Source organism: Buteo buteo, chromosome 3, assembly GCF_964188355.1.
Source record: "Buteo buteo chromosome 3, bButBut1.hap1.1, whole genome shotgun sequence".
Lineage (NCBI taxonomy): Eukaryota > Metazoa > Chordata > Aves > Accipitriformes > Accipitridae > Buteo > Buteo buteo.
Genome location: NC_134173.1, coordinates 28,021,994 through 28,045,523, shown reverse-complemented (window position 1 = coordinate 28,045,523; position 23,530 = coordinate 28,021,994). Strand labels below are relative to the sequence as shown.

At 37.7% G+C, this 23,530-nt stretch overlaps 1 protein-coding gene across 10 annotated transcripts in view; it reads left to right on the top strand.

The window, feature by feature from the left end:
* ZNF521 (zinc finger protein 521) overlaps positions 1 to 23,530 on the top strand; it is a 232,457-nt gene that overhangs the window by 111,695 nt on the left and 97,232 nt on the right. For 9 of the 10 annotated variants that reach the window (XM_075023166.1, XM_075023168.1, XM_075023173.1 and 6 more), the window contains one exon: positions 2,275 to 2,359. In XM_075023166.1, coding sequence (XP_074879267.1) covers positions 2,275 to 2,359 — 85 coding nt within the window. Of the gene's footprint in view, positions 1 to 2,274; positions 2,360 to 3,844; positions 3,871 to 8,202; positions 9,541 to 23,530 lie in introns of those variants that run through there. The other variant, XM_075023172.1, reaches the window with a different exon arrangement.

Below are 23,530 nucleotides of genomic sequence, written 5' to 3'. Positions count from 1 at the left end.
GTAGGGGTATGCTAATAAACAATATATAGTGCCAGTCATCAGGGAGTAAGAAATATTTTCTAACTAGTTCTAAAGGGAAACAATGTTTTAAAAAAAGGGAGAGTGATTGTTATTTATGCAATATTGTTGTTCTATATGTCAGCATCAAAAAGCATCTTGTAAAGAGCTTAGCATAATAAATCGTTGATCGTGACTGTCATTATTTAGAGGTCTTTGATAGATCTAGATGTAGTGCAGTAAGGTTAAATTTACCAACATATAATAGGAAATCCTTAGACTGAATCTGAATTTCTACCAATGTTACCAGTATTGTCACAACAACAAAAAAAGAGAAAAAGTGTTGTATCTTTTAAAACAGCAGGCTTCACAAATCATAACTGTAAAACTAAGTCAAAGCAGATTTGTTTTCTGGGTGTCCATTGATTTTGTTTGTCTACATAAGGATTTAACTTGGTTACATGTCAGAAATCTAAAGTCGATTTAAATGAAAAAAAGGCAAAAAAGGCTTGTCATTGTTTCCACCGAGAAGCAACACAACACATTTCGTTACTGTCATCAAGAAAATAAAAATAGTCTCTGTGTATGAGAAGCAATGGGAGATTTGGAAAAAGGAGCCCACAGGAACACTCAATTTCAGAGTTGACTTTGATTAGTCACTAATTTTTCAGTTAACTTGGTAAGACAAAATGACATATGTTTAAAAAGTCTTTATATTCCTGCCTACAGGCTTGAAGTAGAAAGGTACTTAATGGATGGCCACCTTATCTGTCTGGGATAGGGCATCTAAATTTAGATGCTGATAACAAATCCATCAAGTCTTTAATAATGTTTAGAGTCAGGGAAAAAAAAACCACCTTTTTTTAAAAATTTAATCATTAATACCAGCTACATAACATTCTTCAGAAGTTAAATATATAGAAGAGAGCCTGTGTTTTTGATGCACATTATCCAGTGAACCCTACTTCTTCCCCAACTAATATGTAAGAAATCTGCAATTTACTGCATCTGTACCAGCTTTTTATGACTTTACGTTCTTTAAAAAATATATGTTTTTCTTTTTCTTTTTTTTTTTTTCTTTTTGCTGATGTAGGCAAGGTGCCTGTGGCTGTACATAAAGATAGGTGTCTCTTGAGTTACTGCCTTTATGTGGCAGTTCAGGGCTTACCTTGCCTTCATTGCATCTTCAAAACAACAGTTGAGCTCTCCAGGACTGTTACCTTAGGACTTGAGTCCTTGATACTACAATTATGCAGTTGAATAATTTTATGAATCTGACGTGTCTCATTAGATGCCTGGATAACTGCAGATTTTAAGCCTTACGATGGAAAACCAAAGTCTTACTTTTGAATATACTCCTCTTTTTCACTTTTAAAGCGATGCTTTCCAATGTCAAATCTCTGGCCAATTCAGGTCAAGAAAAGTAATAAAAGAAAATACAGTCACATTCATAGGATGTTGAAATGTCTTGGACAAGTGATATACCTTGTAGAAAAGTGAAATAGCAAATCTTTTTTTGAAAGACACCAAGACAGAAATGAAAAACTTCTCTTGTGCACCAAAGAGAGCGGAGTAATGCATTTCCTGGTTTATAATGAAATTTGATCTGCATACACCATGATTTTTAAGTAAGTCAGGCCCAATCTAATGTGGCCAAAAGGATTGCTCTCTGGCTAGTTTCCAGCCAGCCTTCCCAGTTTTAGTTACAGGCTTGCCAATAGATATTGAAGCAACCGCCCGGATGCAGTAACCAGTTGTCCAGAATAGCAGGGATTTTTTCATCCTTGAAAGATGGCAATATGATGGGCCATTTAAAATGTATGGTAAGGAGGAGATTGAGCAGCCCAGTTGAGAATGAAGGAGAAGCAGATTTCTTGATTTCTGTGTTTGTTCCTGGCTTCTCCCCAGTTGTGTAGCGGGCCTAATGCATTGGTATAAAATGAAAGATTCGCATTGATTTCGGTGTTGTTTGGATGATATCCCACATATCCTCATTGCATTTTGCCTTCCATGAATATAAAGCTGGTGTTTTAGCAATACTGGTCTGTCCATAGAGTTAGGAAGTTGAAAAAAACCAATCTCTATAGAGTTTCAGGAAACTTAGATAAAAGGTAGTACAGAACTGCAGAGTGTTATTTTTTAATATTAATAATTAAGCCTTAATGAAAACACTGCTGGAGAGCTTTAAATGACCACTTTGAACTCAGTATTTTGAGTTATAATGAAATGGTTCCAATTGTATGTTTCAGTAAATTTTATCTACCCTTGTTTCTTTAGAAGAAGACCTACCAGTGCATCAAATGTCAGATGGTTTTCTACAATGAATGGGATATCCAAGTTCATGTTGCAAACCACATGATTGGTAAGTGAAGCACTAAAACTTCTCAAAGACAGATAGCCATTTCTTTTACTCATAATCATCATTGCCTCTGAAATTAAACAGAGTTAAGGAGAAATTAATTGTGCATCCATCAATGATTAACCTAGGCATGATTGATTTTTTTATTCATATTATTAGACTTGATAAAGCATTAGCATATTTTATTTTCTGCAAGGGCTAGTTTAGACTTCTGCAGAGAATTATATATCCACTGCCAGTCAAAACACAGGTGATTAGCAAATTAAACTTCTAATCATTTTTGCATTATTGAAAACAAACTAACAGGAATGGTTAATGAACTGGATGTTAGCTTTCCGTAGAGTTTTAGACACGTTTTAATTTCGGAAGTTATTATGGTAATGACACTACTGTGTACTTCTCAAGCACCTTGGTACCAAAATCAAAACTGGCGAGTTTTTGTCATTAGGAAACATAAATAATTTAAATGGCCATAAAATAGTATTGTTTGTTGTGTTTGAGCAATCTGGAAAAAAAACCTGAGTGTATCTGTATACAATTAAATACTATCATTTATTTGAAAAAATAAGGAATTGTAGTATTCAGTAATGGAATCTGCTCTTTAAGGTACAAGCATTTTAAAAAGTGGTTTAGGATTCCTGACTCCAAGCCTGGCTTGATGTTTACAAGGCTGTTACAGTTATAAATTGGAATAAAATAAAAGCTGCTTTTTCTTTGATATTCATATTTTTCTATTATTTGCTTATTCCCCTAGGATTACCCATAATGTTTTCAATTTGGTAACCACTCAGTAATAGAACTAAGAGTTCTATCAGCCAATTAAATTTATCAAGCACATCATTTGCCTGCTAATAAGATAACATTGCCAGGGTTGTCTCATTTTGTTTTTAGTCTCTTCCAAATTTCACTTTTCAAGACAGAGATGGGTACCGTTGATTTTATACTTCTGCTTCCCTTATGCTGTTTTTCTTGCTATAATAATAGAAAAGCATGCAAAGCACAGACCAAACGATATGGTATAGAAGCCAGTAATTACATATCTAACAGAAGAGAATTTGCTGGGTTTTTTCATTTAATAACTTAAAAATACTTAGTTTGATGCTCTTATTTTTTTCTTTCACGGTATCATGCAGATTTCTTCCATAAGCACTAGTAATTTGGCTGCACTGTAGAAGAAAGTTATCTGCCAAAACTTAACAGCCCATTTTTCTGGGTACTTTATTAATACGTTTTAATACATTTAGAGCATGAACATTTTGTATACTTTTCATAAAAATGAATAAATACAAATGACAAGCTGGTTTCGTAAAGGAGCAGAGTGATTTGCCTGTTGGATTAAGCCTTAGTTTTGATATTTTGGGGAGTCTTTGGGGAGGATATAAGTTGAACTGCTTCACAGTATTCAATCTGGGTCAGTAACGTGGAATTTAAGAGCAGGTTATTACCAACAACAGAACTCAGCATTTCTACTGTTTTCTTTGAATCCAGTGTGACAGGGAATATGGACACTGTGGGTAAGGGATGATGCTGGAATGGCAGAATGGTGTGTTTGCTTGCCACCCACTTGTCAAGTGCCTCACAGTTTCAGAATAGGAGCCCACTTCTTTCATTAAATACTCACATTTTCTTTTTTTTATCTCTGTTTTCTGGATGAGTTTTAGTAAAGGATCAGAATGGGAGGAGAGAAAGGAGGAGTGAGTCAGTAAAGCAGGACAAATCCAGTTAGCTAGCTTCAGCCTGCAGATCTGAAAAGACTGAGATTTTCTTAAACTGAGCTATTAACTGCCTATGTTTTATTTCTAAAAGCTGGATGAGGTTGAATGAGAAAGAGAATCTTTTAAAAAATATTTAATTGTTTTGTCTGTGTTGTATCTAATCATGCATGATATTGCTTCATGGCATAACCATAGTGACACAGATTTAAACGTGCTTAATATAAAATCTTCCCAGTGAAATAAAGAAGGAGCTTGCAAAACATGCAGGGAGATTTGCCGGTCATGCTTGTGGTAATCTGTGTTCAGTGGAAGATTCTTATCTGCACTGCCAGACTTAACAGTGCAGCTCCTAATGATGTAGCCTCGATTAAGCAAATGCAAGGGGATTTTGTGTTGGGGTGGAGTGAAAGGAATATCAACGTTCCGGAGAGTTTTGAATGTGACCTCGGAATCGAAGCACAGGGAGAAATAATTTCTGATCTCCAATTTTGTTAGTCTTCTCACCATTAATTGGATTTTTCCTTAGCTATCTTTCTAATTTCACTCTCCCTCCTCCCCTTTAATTTATATCATTGCTTATAGGCCTTTTTCCAAGACTGTATTCTGTCTAGAGTGAAGGTTCAAGGGGTGACATCAAGACATTTAAAATTGGCCTTAGTTTATGTGCATCTGTAGGTAGGCTTATAGTATTCATATATTACACAGAAAACATGCATGCAAACACATTTGTGTGAATATACATAATAGATAGCCCATATATATACCCATAGATATTTGCATGCATATCCATATGTAGATTGAAAAATATGTTAGATGAAACACTTAAGTGAATATTGAGTTGTTGACACAGCACATTTACCAAACAAAAATCCTGGTTTCCTAAACACATCGATCCCTCACTATTTTACATGTACCTGATAAAATATGTCTTCTTGCCCTGCTTTCCTAGTAGGAGGTCAGCAGAACAAGAGGTAGTATCTTCACTCCCCTGGGGAAGGGAAAGTGAGAAAGCTTCAGGAAGAAAGAGAGAGAAAAAGGACTTTAAATGCGAGGGAGAGGGAAAGCAATCTGGGAAGGCAGGCATTAGAAGTCAAACAGTGTGATAATCCCTAGATCAAATGTAGGGGCAATAAATGCCTTTGCAAACTTCATCACACAGTGTCAGGAACTGTTATTTCCTCTCATAGTAAAATGTTAGCATTATCTGTGTTGCAGTTATTGATGGATGTAGTGTGTTCTTACCTGAAGGACTCCATCATTGTAATTCAGGTAAAAGAGAAAAGGGGAGGCAGCTGAGACCATGGAACAAACAAGAAGGTGTAAAGTCATCTGCCAAACTCCACCCAGAAATGGGTGGGAGCCACTGATGGGGATACATGCTCAGCCAGCTTAGGGAAACAGTTGCTACTCACCATCATTTTAGCAGTTTGGGAGCCTGGAAAAGTTGATGGTGTCCCATCTAATTACTGTGCCCCTTGAACACGATCCCAGGATGTAAACTGAGTTCACGTTGCTAATATCCACAAAGAGAAGTTGCATTATGGAAGGTCACTAAGGCAAAGATATGTTTATAAAACCCCAGTGTGAAACTTAGACTTTTAAATAAGGCAACTGGAATTACTTTGTTGGCTAAAATAGCTCCACTGAGGGTAGGTATTTTTAGGTTGTATGTATGTGTGTGTTTTTGTCTAATCAAATATAATCTCAACTAGACATTTAGCAGGGGAAGAGGGATTAAAGGCTATGTGAAAAGCCTCTTACTCTTCTTTGTTAGAAGGGTATATAGTGTTTTTACAGATTTTATTATACGTTTCAATCAATTCAACAAGAGGGATTATGCCACCTAATGGAAAATAAAATCAGCAGATGACCCAGTGAAGTGTAACCTTAAGTATCTTTGAGAGCAGTACAATTTACATTAATTATTATACAAGTTATACATTAAAAAGTTGTCATAGGGATGGCTTTCCTCAGTAACTACATGTTCATTACTTCTAGAACTTCCCATTTTAAAACTGCTCTGCAGTCTTTAATCGAATCTTCCCAGCATCTTTGTGATGGGACAGGGCAATAAAGCTTTTTAATTGAATAGATGAGGACAAAGAAGCGAAGAAGTGGAATTCCTTGCCTGCCTTAAGTGAGTGAAAGTTCAAGAGTGCTGCCTGCCAGATCTGTCCACACATTTCTAGACACTGTGCTTTGCCAAGCAACACCAGTGTTTGCTTAAACTACACACTGATTCAAGCTTAGGCTAGGGGATGCCAGTGGACAGAAAGCAAGGCAAACTGTGGGCTTTTTTAAATAGGCCCTCTGTTTAGGCATTATTTTGGAGCTAGATGTAAGCATATACTTTTGTTTGGATAATCATGAGGATGATTGCTAAATGAAAACATGTTTGTCGGTGTGTGTATTGAAATTTGTTGGTAAAACAATTTCTCAGCTTTTGAGCGGGAAGGGAAGAAATGTAAACCCAGGCGTGTTTCATATGGGTTTAGGAAGTGCTGGCATAAATTGTAATTCTTCAGCTGCCTTCTTTCTTTTACCTTTCCCTCCGGGTGGAATATGTAGCATTTTTAGCAGCTTGCTTTGAGAAAATTCTATTTCGGGGTGCATGGTGTCTATAGAAAAGAGGGAAGCTTTCTGGCATCCCTTTGTTTTCATCACATAGTTTACAGTTGGCATTTGACCTGAGAGGGTAGGAAGAGAGTCTGCCATTGTTTGTGTTCTGTTTGCTGCACTCCACTGCTGCTTCTATTACTTTCCCTGTTATTTTAAGCAGACAAGCTAAACATTGTTTTTTCTTCCACTGATTCCCTTACATCTGTAGTATCTGATGCAGTTCAGTGTAAATAGACAAAACAGTTGCCGTAACAGTTGCCTAGGATTTTGCACACATGCACAGAGTGGCTTAGAACTGGGGGAGTTTGTTCGGACATATTTAACTCAGAAAAGGAATTACTCCATATAAAATTATGAGGCTCAACAGCAGTAGTGTAAATTTGTAAGTGCTCTGAGTAAAGTGCTGTTAGGCATGAGATAATGTAAAGAGATGACATTGCCAAGAACTATTTATGAAGAGCTTAATTTTTTTCACTCTGATAATTCTTGACCAATAATTACCAGCTTCTAATTATCTATTTTAGTTAGAAAGAAATCTCTATCACTATGGAGGTTGGCATTGCAACTAGCGCATAAATCCCCAAAGAGGTAAATGTGTTCCAAACAGCCACAAACAACTGTCTCATGAAACATAGTGAGCAAATTGCGAGCCGCTGGCTGTGCACAACAGAGCAGCACATTTACCATTGAGGACTGATCAGGCTGACAAAGAAAATGATAAAAGGGTAAACAGCCACAATCTTTGTAGTTTGCTGCTACTTTTGTCGATGAAGAAAGCAAGCCCCAGTGTCATAGCAAGAGCCACTACCCCTCTGAGGAGTCGAGGAGCAAAGGGGAAGGGTGTCACGGTCAGGATTCAGTACCTTTTTGCAACCCTACTTTTGACAATTTCTGTATAGGTCGTTTCTGATAAGTGAACAGACTTTTCTTTCTTTAATCTTTTCAGTATCATGTATGAAACACATTTTGTGAAGTCTGTTGTGGTGAGGGGAGGAGCTTGTTTTTGAGGGGAGGATGTTGTGTAGCATTGAGCAAGGTAGCAGGTGTGAGCAGGAGGCAGAAATGAAGGGAAAGAAAAAAAGATGCTGAGCACCGAAGGTAGGAAGCAAGTGGGAAAACAGGATGAAACAACCCTGCAGTTGACAAGAAGAATTCTAGTTTACACCAGCAAATACTTCATTAAACCCCAAGTAAACAAATCTATGCTGGAACAATTGTAGTTTAAAAAGAAGGGTATATGGAAAGTGGGATCTAACATTTTAATTTCTCTGCAAAGAAATTTTACAGCTGTGTTTTACAATAACAAGTAGTATGTAACCATTAGAAGACATAAAGACACATTTTAGTGCAACTCATGATTTTTGATTTTTTCAGTGACAGTGATATAAGTATATAATATGTATATATGCTTGTGTGTTGTGTGGATATGCATGTTTGCATTATGCATGTATTAACTGCATGCATAATAAACCTATAAAAATAAATCATCTTATTTGCCTCACATTTGTGCAGTGTACATTACAGTACATGTGGACAACATCACTGATATCAAGACAAAGGAAATACTTCAATCAGCTTTCTGGAGCCCAAGAAAATTTTAGCCTGGTTGTAATGTCATGTGGCATTCATACATTCTGTTATTTGTCTAATGTGTAAGGTAATTAAAACCCATGATTTTCCTTTCATTTATGCAGAAAGCTGTACTGGGCAACTAATAACTTGTTGCACTGGGTTGACCTCAAGTAAAACATCTTCAGAACATCAGTTTAATCACTCTACAGTAAAACTGATGATGTGAAGTCCCTCTTACCCGAGGTCTGGAGAAAAAGAATCCAAAGATATGCATCTACACACTAGAGGGGAGGGAGGTGGAGAGTTCCTTTTGTCAGTCATCTTTCAGTGATTCCTGAGTAGTAAGAAATGAAAGTTGTCAATTTATAGTGAAGAGATGGATTGTACCCTCTTAGCATCAGAAAATCATTTGGATTCCTGGGAATCTCCTATTTACAGGCAGAGCTGGCAAGAAGTTGTCTAAAAGTTAGAGGAAACTTGGTCACCTTGTCTGCAAAATGAGGAGATGTAATTGAAATGCCCAGGAAAATGAGCATTTGGAGTTAAATCTGAGAAAACGTAGGTTTATTTTGTGAGGGGCTGGGTTACAAAATAGACGAAATCTGGGCTGTTTAATACTAACAGGAAGCTACTCTCCTGTGGGCAATGCTGGCTTATTTGAAAAGCCCATAAAGGGTTTCTGCATGGACCATACAAAAGGGATACTTTCTCTTTAATAGCCATCTGTACAGGAGAGATGAGAAGTGGGCCAGGTCATCTCTCCTCAGCTGTCATGATATTAACGTAGGTAATGGAGCAAGCTCTGCGTTCTGCTGGGTGTTGTTTTTCATAGATGTTCATCGATTTACACAGATAATTCTATTTATTTCTTAGAGTTGGTCCAAGCAAACCAGGCAGAATAACAAACACCAAAGCATTTCAAATGACTTTATCTTTGTTGTTTTGTAATGTAACTTTTGTCTAAAAAATGGTGTCACACCTACTGTGCAGATGGCTGCATGATTTGTAAACCAGCCAAAACATTTAAACAAATGTGTGATCTGGGGATAGATTAAATAAAGGATAAAATGGAGTGTGGACCACAAATTCTAATAATCAGATGATTTTAAGTTGTGTGTAGTGTGGAGCGATGGTAGCAGCGATAGCAGGGAACGCTTGCCAATGACAGCAAGGTGCCTTACAGATCTCAGGATGGAGCCTGTGGCCTAGTAGGCCTCAGTTTGAGAGCTGCACATTTGCTGTACAGCTGGCAGCTCTGTATGGGGACATCAGATAAAACTTATGTAAAATGAAGTGTTATTGCTTAGTATGAAATTGTGCAGAGAGGGAATTTGCAGACAGTAACTGAAAACAGAATTCATGGTACCAATGAAGCAGACTGTAAATATGAAGAGGCTTTAATTATCTGCGCAATTTAACAAAAAATTCAAGATGTATTCGGAAACGGCAAAGGCAGATGTAAACATGCTAGAGCAGCACCGTTCACTGGGCTTCAGGTTATGTGTGTCACCTATTTGGGCTACAGGCACTCCCCCCCCGCCCCGCCCTGGCTGCGTGCTTTCGCCCACCGAGATGTTCTGCTTGGATCTGGTGCTTCATTTCAGGAGTTGGAAGCAGGAACGGTTGCTTGCTTTTTGAGACAGCTTTTAGGAAAGACCATCGGGCTTTTAAAATCTCAAACGGTTAAGTCAGGACACAGTGTGCAAACATCCATGAATCCTTTTTTTTGGGGGGGGTGGGGGGGACACACTGGACTCAAAAAATTCTAATAAAATAGAATGAAAATGTCTTATTATTAAATAATAATAATAGTAGTAGTAGTAATAATAGTAATGATAATACTACTAAAAGAAGCATTTGAAAAATGGCCACAATTCAGGTTGAAGTTCATTTTGTAACAAAATGAAGCAAAACGCACAGAAGCTTTAGATTTTTCCTGCAGAAATGCCCGTGGTATGAATAGCTCTTGATGAAGGGGACGCTATCGAGAGGTAACGCCAGGCAGTACGAAAGTTGTTCCTTTTCTTCTACCTGCTGTAAGATTCTCCTCTGAGCCACTGCAGTGATATACCGTGCATGTTAATACTTGGGCGCCACGGGCTGAATTAATGGCATGGTGTCAGCCTTCCCTTTTGTTCTTTGTTGCTGACCGTTTGTATTGCAGGCTTTATCATTAGCCTTAGCACATTCCTTTGGCCGTGTTTAGCTGTCAGCACAGAGGGTAGCCAAACCATCGCTTTTCTAAATCGTCCCTGTTCTTAGCAGAGAAGCCTCCGATTCTTCAACGGAGTACGTCCCGAGGTTTCTCCCTGCGATGTAAGCGCAGGAAGCGAAACAAAAGAAGCCAATATGGAGAGTGGGTGTCGAACTTCAGCTGCTCATATTGTTGCATTTGGAGAGCTGACGGGGTTTCGTAGGTCACCTTTAGAATTATGCCTATGACAGCAGTAGCTACCTGCCAAGATTGCAAGGTATCTCACAGCTCTCAGGATGGAGCCTGTGGCCTGGTAGGCCGCCGTTGGAGGGGTACACATTTGCTGTACAGCTGGCAGCACTGTATGGGGCAGCAGTGTGGGCTGTTAGGGAGCTGGAAAGGAGACAAGCATGAAATTTCTTCTAACCCCAACTCTGTTTTTCTGTACTGTTGGCTGCTTCTCAGTTCCTTGACAAAAAAACCAATCAGGCACCCTTTAATCCGCCTGTGATTACCAGTGGTATAAAAAGAGAAGCATAATGAGGAAAAATGCCTCGTTTTGTTGCCTTCAAAAGCCAACAAATTGGAGTTAACTTGACAGGAAGTGGCTTAATAATTAGATTATTTATTTATTCCTGACACATATCCCCCTGTTACTAGTCTCAGGAGATCCTGTAGATGGTACGATTTTCAAGCTGCCATTACTTCGCTGTCTTCTGTGAACAAAGAAGCTACTGTCTATCAGTCAATTAAATGCACTCTTTAAGCAGAGGCTGAGAAGTCCTCAATGGATAGAGCCCTGGGACGTTGTGGCTGATGATTCCTTTCTCTGTACTGTACATCACACTCTCAACTACGGTCCCCACAGAGATGGAATAAAGTCATGCATTAAAATATCACTTGTTGATTTGTTTGCTAATGAAGAGCCATTGAAATGTTTGTGTATTTCTGTGGCAAAATTGTTGATAAAAGGACTACTTGCTTGCATATCTTACTTCATCTTCAGTAAGCGCTTATTTAAGACTTACTAAAATTAAAGTCAACAAATTAAGGAAAAAACAGAGAGATGGATAATATTGGTTTACTTGCAATTCACATCAATGTAAATAACACTGAGGACAGCAAGAAGAGAGAAAGGGGAATAATAGTACTTCAACCATGTCTGTTATAATTTTCTTCATTAGTAACAATAAGGATCTCTGGTGGTTTTTTTCTGGTGTGGTAGTGGGCACTCATTTCTAATAATAAAAATGCTAAAGTATCCATTTAAAAATTATCCTGGACGTAGGCATATTACATTTTTTAAAAAAAAAAAAAGGAAAACTTGAGACTTTGTTTCTGGTTTTTGCATTTCTTTTTGGATTTCAAATATGCCCAGTAAACAAAAGCTTCCATTATTTAGAGTTTAACTGTGTGCAGCTGGTTAGCCTTTTAGTTGAGAAAAGTACAGCCATGACAAGCTAGTTAGTAATGCTGGTTAAGGGTGCATGCTTAAAGTTGTCTGAAGCTGGGGCTTCTGAGCTTAACAGCACCCTCCTTCATTCTCCCCCCAACCCTGCCAGGCTTAACCATATTTCATAATCTATCTGTATTTGCCCTCCAACCATTCTTCCATGTTCTAAGAGTCTGGGTCGCCAGAGTGGACCAGTGTGGATCACATTTTGGGCCCAGCTGGAGAGAGGGAGTGTTTTAATTTATTTTTTTTTTACAGAAGTTGATATACTTGTATACCTGTCTTCACATTGAAAAATCATTAATTGGCGACATCCATCTGGAGTTGATGCAGGTCTTATACTGCTTGTCTTAAAGAGCTATATTTGCTCTTAAGAAATACAGATAATGCTATAGCAGTTCTCCAGTGAACTAGCTCTGTTCTGAATTTAGCCTCTGTGTGACCATTTGCACCTGCAAATAGAGCCTGTAAGTGCTATAATATATATATTATATATTATATCATTTTTATATATGTTTTTTATAGATATAAAGTCACTCATACCAGGATTATTGTTTTCAATGAACTTAACAACAAGCCATAGGGAATTAATTCAAACCAGCCTTAAATTGGAGTGTTTCTTATTCCTATTCTGTTATTCCAACTCATTTTATTAGAAAAAGCTTAGATACTCAGAGGTGTTCTATAATAGAAAATGAATTTGAAACCCATTCATTAATTGGTCATTAATACATTTCAGGATTAGTTTAAGCAAGGCCCTACCTCCTGCCCAGTCAAGTATGTTCTGGTTAATATCCAATTATCTGCACCTTCGTACTTATTATGTCTTAATATTTCGGATATGATAACCAGAAACTTGAGAGTAATGCTAATGAGGAGCATAGAACAGGAATTAGCCAGTGACACACTCAATGATCCTTGCTGAGCAAAGTAACTCCTTCTGTCTCCTCAGCATAGTGGTCGAGCTACCACCACGCTTTCAGTAAGCAGTGCTTTCAATTCGGCCTTTATGGGAGCTTAGAATTATATTTAGGTAAAAATCCTTATTTTTGCATGCCTCATAGACCGTGTTGGTCAGAAGATACTCCTGCACACCCTTTTTCACGTGTAGAGTTGCTTTAAACGGAGCCAGTGGAAAATCAATAGTAAAGTGAAATGCTGATAACTACTTAAAATACAAGCTATTTTGCAATTGAATGCACCTTCTTCTTATATACATGGGTGTATACATGTGTATATAAGCTGAACAGCCTATCTATCATGTCTTTCAGCTTGTAAGACAGCTGCTTTAGTGACCAGCAAACCAGATAGAAATGTCTGTGAAATAAAAAAAAAAAATCTAATTTATAAATGTGAAATGTAAATATTGCCAAATTAAAATTTTCCATGCACAAAAATCTCAAGCACTTAAAGTTCAATCTCAGGATTCTTGCCTGTGAAAATTATTATACACTCTCTTAGTGAAACATGCAAGTGAAACCATGGGACCAACATATCAGTGGGGCAGAACTGAGTAATTCTGTCATGTGACCTTAAACTAATGTAATTATAGAGGTAAATTCAATGTATAGGGAGAAAGGAAGAAGAAACATTCCTTTTGGCAGATTTATTTTTGTTAACTAAGCTGCTCTTTGAATATGTTGTGTAATTCAGGGCATTAGGGGAAGCCCCAGAGGAAATGAAGCAGTGGGCAGAGTGAAGGAGACCTGCTCAAAGGTGCAAAGCCACATAACACATTATTTTTATTACATGAATATAATCCAATATATGTGGTACTTATCCAAGAGACTTTACAGAATATGCTATTCATAGGGTGTTGGACAAAGCTTATTTCAAAACACTGCCTCATTCACTGTGTTTATACTGAAAGGTATGAGTCTCATGTTTGGATTAGACTGAATGATAAAAGGAATAGTATATTTGTATAATCAGAAGCAATCATAAAACACATGTACAGTGGCCAGAGTTAAGGATATGCCTGTAACATCCTGTTTTGGTTTTCTTTTTCCAGTGCCTAGCCATACAATTTGAATTTTCTCTCACACAACACTTTATTAGAGTGTTGTAGTTCAGGACCTCAGCAGTATATTCTTAATATCTAGCTGTTTGGCTAGGCACCCTTTCTCCCAGCCCTCTCGCAGGCAACCTTCACAATGAACCCACTGTGCTTCTGGCTTCATTGCTTTTCATTGCACACCTATGTGAGTGCCAAGACATTAGATAACTGTGCAAAAAAATCCCCCTCCAAGTCCCCCAGATGAGACTCCTGCAGAGCACTGTGTAATTCATTGAACAACTTGAGAGATGTTGATGTTTACTACCTCGTTCAATTAGACATTCAGAGGCAACGCAGCCTTCCATTTGCTTCGAAGTTTGGTTAAAAAGCCTAACCCAAATATCACTTAGTGCAAAGTGTGATTTGCAAACTGTCATAACATGATCAAATCAAAACCAATTTTCACCAGAACAGTTAAATACTCTTCTCTTCAGCTGAGTGACATTTCCCTGCCAAATTTGAACTTTTAGCCTACATTGCTCCTTGCGTTACTCTTCAAGTCAGACTTAACAGGGATGGTATTTTTAACCTTTTTTGATTAAAATATAGCTGAGCTTAAAAAAAAGAAAGCTAAAATGAAAACAAAATGGAAATAAAATAAAATAAGTGAAAAATGAAATAAATAGGCTTGGGCAGAGAGCTAGCCTAGAAAACATAATCTTAAGGATACTTCTTAATAATGGAAAAGTTCTCTACTTTTACCTGCTGCTACATTTGCACTAGTGATGGAGTACGCCTAGCAGTGCAGACCAGAATTGCACCGCCAGGAAAAATCCTTCATGGTGGTGCATGGGAATAAATTAGGTGACAGGAAATAGGGCTCTAATTTCTATGATATGTCACCTGGGTTATCGTATTTTACATTGACTGCTGCTTTTGTGCTGCATGCGCATCTCTTTCAACCCTTGCGATGGGTCCTTCAGGCCAGCCTTTTTGTGGGCTGGTAGTTTCTTTGTCTCCTTCAACCTAAAGCTTCAGTAGAAGTTCTCTTCTCTGACAAGAGAACACACTTTAGCTGCCCTTTTTTCTTATATGTATCCTTCCCATTCATCTCCTTAAAGAGCAGTTTTGGAAGGCCCTTTGACTCTGAATTCTCCTACGCCATTATCTCCCACAAAATTAACTTTTCATGGCATTACACAGTCTCTCCCTCTCCTTTTGCTTTATGGTGTTCTCCTTTCTTGTTTGGAGGGGGAACTCCTTTTTTCCAAGTCTTGCTTTCAAGTCTTTTCTTGACAGGCTACAAAGACAATTTTTTTTTCAGAATGTTGAAACAGGAGTCAGAATGGGTGCAAGTTTGTGGTGGTTCCAGCATTCCCAATGACTTCTTCACTAGCCTAGAACAAGTCATTCAAATGTGAAATGGAGACAGTATTTATCTACAGAGGTTTTTCAAGACAAATTAGTTAATGTATGTTTAAGAAGGAAAAAAGTACAGTAATTCTGTAAATAGCAAGCTATTAAATTCTTTGTAGGTTTTAATATCTCCTGGCTAATGGGGAATTCTGCTGCTTGCCTTAGAGCTCCCAAATTTGGTCCATGTTTCCTATCCGTTTCAGAGGCCAATTTAAAAAAATTGTTCCTCCTCTTTTACTGTATCATCACTTCTCACAGATGCAGTCCAGCTGATTTCTATTCTTGAAATCACCTTTTCCACACAACAAAAATTGTCCTTCATTTCTTCCCCAGTCAGAACCAGTTAACAGAAAGAGAGTTAACAGAAATTGTGATGGCTTCCATGAGTCAATAACATTGGCTTATTCCTCTTCAGAATTTGTCCTTTGTCACTGCAATTCTGAAAGTTGCTTCAAGGTCCATCTATTCTGCAGGTCCTGTGTCCTGCACAAATCTCTTTCTCAGTTTCTATATATTCTGCTATCATATGAAAACATTTTCTTCCCTGCCTAAACTAGTTGCATTTCTTTGTCTTCCTTGGCTATCGTTAATTTGCAACCAATTATTGCTGTGCTTTTGTAACGGATTTGTGGGTTCACGCTATAAAATGTATTGGCTGTCTTTAGCTTCAGTTGCTTATTGTGGCATTCGGCTAAGTCTTGTAAAAATGAGACACTTGTGCACCTTCAGGAGAGTTTTCATTTTTTGGTATTCTCTGCTGAAATTACCTTCTTTTTAAACTATAGTCCTGATTCAGTACCAGCTATGGCTGGCATCACAGATCTTGCAGCTTTAAATAGTATGCCTTAATATTGCCCCCTTTGTATGCTGTATTGTAATGAAGCAACATCACTAAATTGCAGTGAAGGGTGATTGTTGCATGGGGATGACTACTACACCTTGGGGTCCATTTGCACCAGATTATTTTTTTATTGTTGTTATTACAACCCATCTTCTTTACTCTCTTGATGCCAAACTTGCTGTTGGACATCCGCACAGCACAGGGGATCTTTAAGAACATTTTGGACATCTACTTGTCTCTTAGGTACACACCAATGACTGTTCAGTTCCAGGCTCTGGTGTCTTGGGTGGCTTTGCAATACTTTATTGATGCCAGCTTGGTCTGTTCACTAGACTTGCGGTGTTCTTCATCATCTGCTCTTAAAAAAATTAGTTTGTTGCTGATAGAAGTGACGGGCATTTCTTGCTAACCATTTTCAGACAGGAACAATACTAGATTTATAACAAGTGGAACATGCTTTTTCCCTTCTTGCTGTTCCCCATACATTTTACAATACAGAAGAGTGCAAAAATGATTTTGCTTGAGCTGTTTCCTTTCCTTTTGTTACCGTGTTCACATTCAAAGGAAGAATTATAGCAGTGGTGTCAGTTTATCATCCAGTGCCATGATCTTAAGGAACCTTCTGCAAAATTCAGTTTCACACAAGTAATGAAAATTATTATTGTTGTAAAGATACTAATATTTTAATAAAGACATTTTATTTTCAAAAATCTTTCCAACTTACAGTGACAATGTCTAAATACAAGCTTCAGCAAGGTAAGACTGCAGATTTCTGCCTTAGTTGTACAGGAAGCAGCCTTCATCCATGAAGGCAAGTTTTAACTGATTTGTCAGATGATAAAGTGGAAGGTATTAATTGATTTCATATGTGTGGAGGCCAAGAAATTGTCCTGTGTTCTACAACAACACGGCAGCTCAGGAGACCGTAGCTGACATACTTACTGGAAGTACAAAGAATCGTTGCCCATTCCCTTATACCCTCATCACTGATGCCTGATCACTTAATGCTTTTGAGATGTTTGATAGCAACGTTTCTGTCACCCCTCCCACTGTAGCCTGGGGATTCAGCATCATCACGGGTGCTCTGCTAAGGGGTGGAAGTAGAAACTACAGCTCCGTTGCATGACTTGCACAGTATCAGGGCTCCCAAGCGTGTTGGCTTGCGGCTCTAGTGGCCATGTGCTTTGGTGCTGTCCTTGCCGGCACTGTTTGCACGAAGAGGAGTGTCCCAAAGCAGGAGTGTCACAGCGTCCTCAGGCTCACTTGTGTGCCTGCATCTGTGTGTGTTGCACACAGTAAAAGTTTTAAATAGGCTTGTGTTATACCACTGTACATTAGGAATTGAATGAAAAGGTCTGATCCTGAAAACATACAAGTCTGCATATGATTTTATTCATATGGACAGATGCCACAAGCTTCCTTTTATACAGGAATAAGGCTATATATGTTCTCAAGTGTTTGTAAGATTGGGGTCTAAATTGCAATTCCGGGTGGTATTTTAACAACATATTCTAAATGCAGAAAAAAATATGTACCTTCCGTAATGAAGTCATCATCCCATTAAAACATCTTTTTTCCCTCTGTGATACCAAACGTGACTTTTGAGCTGTAATTTGGATTTTTTCCATCTTTATGAAGATGACACGTCTTTTTCATTGCAAGGCAGCTTTTTTTTCAGTTTCTTCTTTAGCTTAACACTGTGGCCATGTAGCATTCCCATTTAAATCAGGAATTAGAGCTGACATACCTTGAATTGAACTATCAATTCTTTTAAAACTGACGCCGGTTCCACACTATTCGGTCATACAAACTTCCGGTTATGGGCCAGAGAGCATTGATTTTTAGCTGTCATTTCTAGCACACACACTGTAGAATTGAAATTTAAACCTTAATCCACTCTTTAATACAATTAATTTTTAATGTGCAGTAGTACTAATTGAAATAGCCTGAATTTAGTAAGTCACCACAAGACATTTTCAAAAGCAGGAGTCTCCACTGAGAGCTGGAAAGACAGATAATCATTGTTACAGTGTTTACAGAATAAATGCACACTCTGCAGGCAATTCCATGCCAAGAGATTTTTTTTGTTACTTTACATTAATATATTTCATTATGGATTTAAATTTGTTTTCAGTGATTCCTACTGAAACACATCTGTTGTCATGAACCAAGTTACTTTGATTTTGTTTTAATGGAACTGTTTCTTTTTATAGAATATTTTCAGCCGTATGTCTATTTTTAACATGACTGTCACTGTATTATCTAGTTGTCAAATGCATTGTGATGTGCAGAGAAACGTATTCAATTTTCTACCTGTAAAATGGTCAGCCATGCAGTTTCTGTGTATGATAAACTGAAGCTGCATGTTATGTACCTGACTCTTTTTTCCCCTAGGTTTGCCTTTCATATAAGCAATATATCTTGTGCCAGCTCAATTTCACTACATCACTTTTAATTTTCAGACGTGATCTTTTCAGGTGTTTTAGCAGGGAGGATAGAGAAGGGATTCTAACTGCAGAGGAACAGATCTTACACAATTAACCAAGGAGGGATTTAATAATTTTTATAATAGCAAGATGCCATTGCTACATTTATCTGATAAGAAGGAATAATTCTTAGAATGTATCAGTTCTTCTGATGAATGGGCTTGTACAGTGTTCAAAGTGAGCAGCAATGTTAAGTGAAAAAAAAAATGGCATGCGCTTTATGTCATCCTTTCATGGCTTTCACATCACAGTATTTAGTAAGCCAATAGTGCTGTTAAATATTTAGCAAAGGTTCCCTCAAAACCTTGCCATATATTCAAATGGGATTTTGGGACATTTTGCAGCACATAAGTAAAAATAATGCTTTCATTCTTGAAATGGTTGTAACATGGCATATTTCCTAAAGGAAGTGCAGGACAACATGGCATAAATACGTTCAGCAGATTTCACACCCACAGAACACCAGAATTGATTCCCATTTTTCAGATTAAGGGTTCAAACTGACTCACATTTTGTCAGAAGAAAGCTGCACTGAGTTTATTTGCACAGAATATTAAAACAGTATTACAGCATTTAGTAAAAACCCTGCAACTCGCAGTGTGATATTTTAAAGGCTCCTTCCCAGCACAACATTTGTAACAATGAACATTTTCTGAGTTGGGGTGAGAGAAAAGCAAAGATCAAGTTGTTACCCTCTTCTGAGACTAAGATAGTACATCACAAGGTAACGCTTTTAGGTTCTGTAGTATGCAAAATAGAGATTTAATAACATAGTTGCTGCATGATGTTGTTAATCAAACAATAATAAATCATTAGAAACCCTGTCTTCTTTGACAAACGTCTGCATGTTTCAGATCCTTGTTGTATGCTAATTAATCCTCAGTAAGTACTTGTATAATAATTAAATGTCTTGCACTTAAATACAGCCAAGCCCATTTATGCTGTTTAAGGAGGTGTATCTTGTGTTATCTTTGGAAGAAATTTGGGACTGATATGCGATGCAACAGATATCCTCCTGTTTCTTGGGGTGCCTCGCAGATTTCAGGTGCTGTGCCTGATGTGCACCCTTTTTCCCCTGTTCGTGTTTAAGAGAAGGCTACAAAGGTTGTGTGAGCCTGTCATGACTATTAAATCAGTAGGTTTGCCACTGCTGCCTGGATGAGTATGTTCCTGCCCCATGCAGAGGCAGCACAGCAGTTCTGTAGTCTCCTGGCTGCAGCGACAGGTAAGGAACAGCTTTGCAGGTGCTCAGCTGCCTGGCTTGAGGCTCCTGCTCCTCTGTTTCTGGGGGATCTCTCCAGTCCTCCAACTCATTACTTTTAGTCTGTGAGCTGTGTGCAAGAATTTTGGCCCACTGAAGAACTATGTGTTCAGGTGTTCATAAAAAAAGAAAGGCTATCTGGGGGTGGGTATAAGCCACACTTAGTGTTGCATGTAGAGGTTAGTTTAACCCCTGAAGGTGGAAGGCAGTGTTCTTCTGCAAATTTTATTTTCAGTTTGGGTGAATGTATATATTTTTTTTAATTTTCAATTTGTATCAGCAGCTAATACCTGCTTTTGGGAAATCTTGTTCATATATTTGGTGTATTTATTTAAGTATTCAAAAAATTCGGGTGTTAATTGCATGCATGTGTGTGAATATATGGAAAGGTCTATATAGTTATGTAGGGTAGATGTATTTAATATGCATAGCTTGATGTATGTTGACCTCAGGTTACGAGAGTAGAAAATCCCATTTTCCAGCTTGTTTCAAATGTAGTAAAAATGCTGCTTCAGTTGCTTTATGCTACTCACATTGGGAAAGGTGCTTATACTGTGATAATTATCATCAAGGAATATTAATGCGTTCAGCATTTGTAACCCAAAAACTCATTATAGCTTAAGCTGTGCATCATCTGTGAAGAGAGAACTTTGCCAGAATTCGCTCTTCACAGGGGTTGCCTCCTGCTTGTGATGGAGTGGTCAGAGTATTGTAAGAGGTCACTTAGGCTATTTTTGAAAGCTGAAGTTTTGCAATTTTTGATTCACTACCTTCTGTCTAAATAGCTTAGCATTCTTCTCCCCCCTCAAAATTTGCTTTTTCTAATTGAATGCCTGGTGAAGTGCATAAAGCTAAAAGATTGCATCTCATTATGTGCAAGAGGCTAAAGGTGTAGACATACATATTGCACATCAAGGTCATGGAGATTTCAGGGTCCATATTCCATCAGCATACATGGGATTTGCACAAACACCACTGTCATTCATGCTAATGGGAACTAGCCATTCCAATTCTTTGGCCTTTGATAAGGATTTGGTTTCTTACTTGTGTTAAACTGTTGATGCTTTTGGTAGCAACTTCCACTTCAGTATTTATGTATTCTGGAACCATATTTTGGTTCCTTAATGCTATTTCACCATGTGACCATGAAAATTAGGGTTTATCGTTTTCACACCTCTGTTGTCTTCCAAGCTCCTGAACCCACAGTTTAACAACCTTCACATTTCTAAAATATACTTGGGCAGCTTGTTCAAAGCATCAGAGCCCAATTCTTTCCTCACTGAAGTTTCACATCAATGTCCCCCAGTTGACTGAACTGATTTACATTAATGTTGTTGAGAGGCGATTCAATCCTGTAAAGGTTATTTTGTATTTTCATTAGTATGTCTTGTTGTGAGAGTCTGTATGTGGCTGTACATTACACTACCCAAATATATACTAGAATGGTTACAGAATAAGATGACCGAAAGATCTAAAAATAAATAATGCCCTACAATAAAGAATTTCCTTTTCGTTGACTTGAAATTGAAATCTTCCTTCCAACTAAGCGCTCTTTGCAGATGAATATCGTGCTTCCACCCTTGGTAATGAAGGCTGTAGCAGAGCCAAAATTGTGTTGTTCAGTGCTGTTGTTGCTGGAATTTTTAATATGGCTGGGTTTTATTATTTCTCCTCCCCAATACTGATGCATTGCTTGTCATTTCTCACTCTTAATATTGCCTTATATTGCATGTTGTAGTTTGCTTTACGTTAGGCAGAAAAGACTGGCTTTTGCAGACTGCTTTGTTTCTGAGGTCAAGATGTGAACCTGGCCTTGCTCCTGGGAGGACTAGAAAAATCTATTTCATAACTTTCTGCAGGCCTCAAAAAAGGCTAAGAAGAAAAATACAAAATCCACAGGCTTAGTTTAGACCTGGTGAAGAGTTGGATTCGTCAACAGGAAAGCTTGCAGCTGATCAGCTTTTCTTGTCGTAAAGAGTCCCTGCTGTCAGTGCATACTCCACTGATACAGCAGAGCTTTGGGGAGCCTTGTGAATCTTTTAAACACCCACACATTTGTCCAGAAACACCTGACTTGATAATATAGAACAAATCTGCTGAAGTAAGAAATTGCTTGCCTATTAAATCACCAAAATGAAGGGCTTGAAATATAGGTAAACACAGTCCTCATGAGCTGAGTGTGTGTATTACAGGCTTGCCCAGTTCACTGATGGGGCATAACTTTGCTTTGTGCAGTAGAGTGCTAATGCCTCATAATGAACGGCTGTCTTGTACCAAGGAGAGATTCTCAGCAGGTGAGAACACTGTTGATGGGAAATAATACGGTACCATATCTGCTGTGTGGATGTAAACTTAATAATCTCTATGAATTTTTAGTAACCCTGCTTCCCTTCCAAAGAAACATTATGAAAAGATTGCTTCCAAATCCTTCAGATACTCACTGTTCTTGTGATAGATGCCTTAGTCTTTACCTTGAGGCGCTGGAAACGAATGTGTGTTCTTTGAAAGAGATAAGGATGTAGACTTTCGAAGGAGCAAATTGTATTTTCATGTTTAAGCTCACTGTTTGCACTTGACGTGGTGAAAGCCAAATGTGAAGAATTGCTTTTCAACATTATTTCTCTGCCTTCTGTATCTCAAGACCTCTGAGTTATTATGCTAAAATGTTCTATTACATGTAATAAAGAAATGTTGGAAAACTGGAAATAGAGCAAGATTGCCTCCATCGATTTGTCTGTACTTGGATTGCTCTAGCTACATCTTAAATCACAAAAAGGATCATCTTTGTGCAACATAATAATGTTACTGAAAAGAACAAACAATCTGCATTTGCTGAGGGCATGACAAATGAAACCATTATCCAGTTTAAACAGTTTTTCCTTTTAATCAGAAGGCAAAGTGGGGGGATTGATTCTTATCCTGCTTACACCAACACTGTGAACTACCAGGTAGGTGATTGTGATGAAGTCTGAGCAAATGCTTATGACAAAGCAACTGAAATCAGTATTAGGTCCAGCATTTGTTAACATTCACTCTATCCTTATTTCACTTTTTTTTTTTTTTCAATTTTGTATCTATTTGTCAAAATTCATATTAAAGTACTGTGAAAGATGGTGAGTGAGCATGGAGGCAGCATCTGCTTTTCAGCCAGACACAGAAAATACTTGCATAATTTTTAAATTCATCTGGATTCTATTCCATGTACAGAGCTTTTTTTGGAATATTTAAAACCTTAAAACTATCTCAATTTTTTTTAAACAATAGGTTCCTTATATTAAAAAGAAAGAATAAGTACCATGTTTGTCTATATGGTTTATTTTATACAAATCTAAAAGCTCAGAGATTTATTGTATGTGTAAACTCAAAACTGAGCAGATTAGATATTGTAGCATGATGTTCAAAGGAGAGCTATTGGAATGGTAGAATTCTTGGCTTGGCTCCCTCTTCAGATGTAATTGCTGCTTCATTAGGTCTTGGAAGAGTTTCCTATGGTTAAATTTAATCAAATGGTTTAGAATGGCAAGCTCATACACTCAAAATTCCAATACCATTCAGAATTTTTAACAAGATTTCCCTCAAATCTTTTTTAAACAAATATTGTTTAACACTAACTGTAGATTC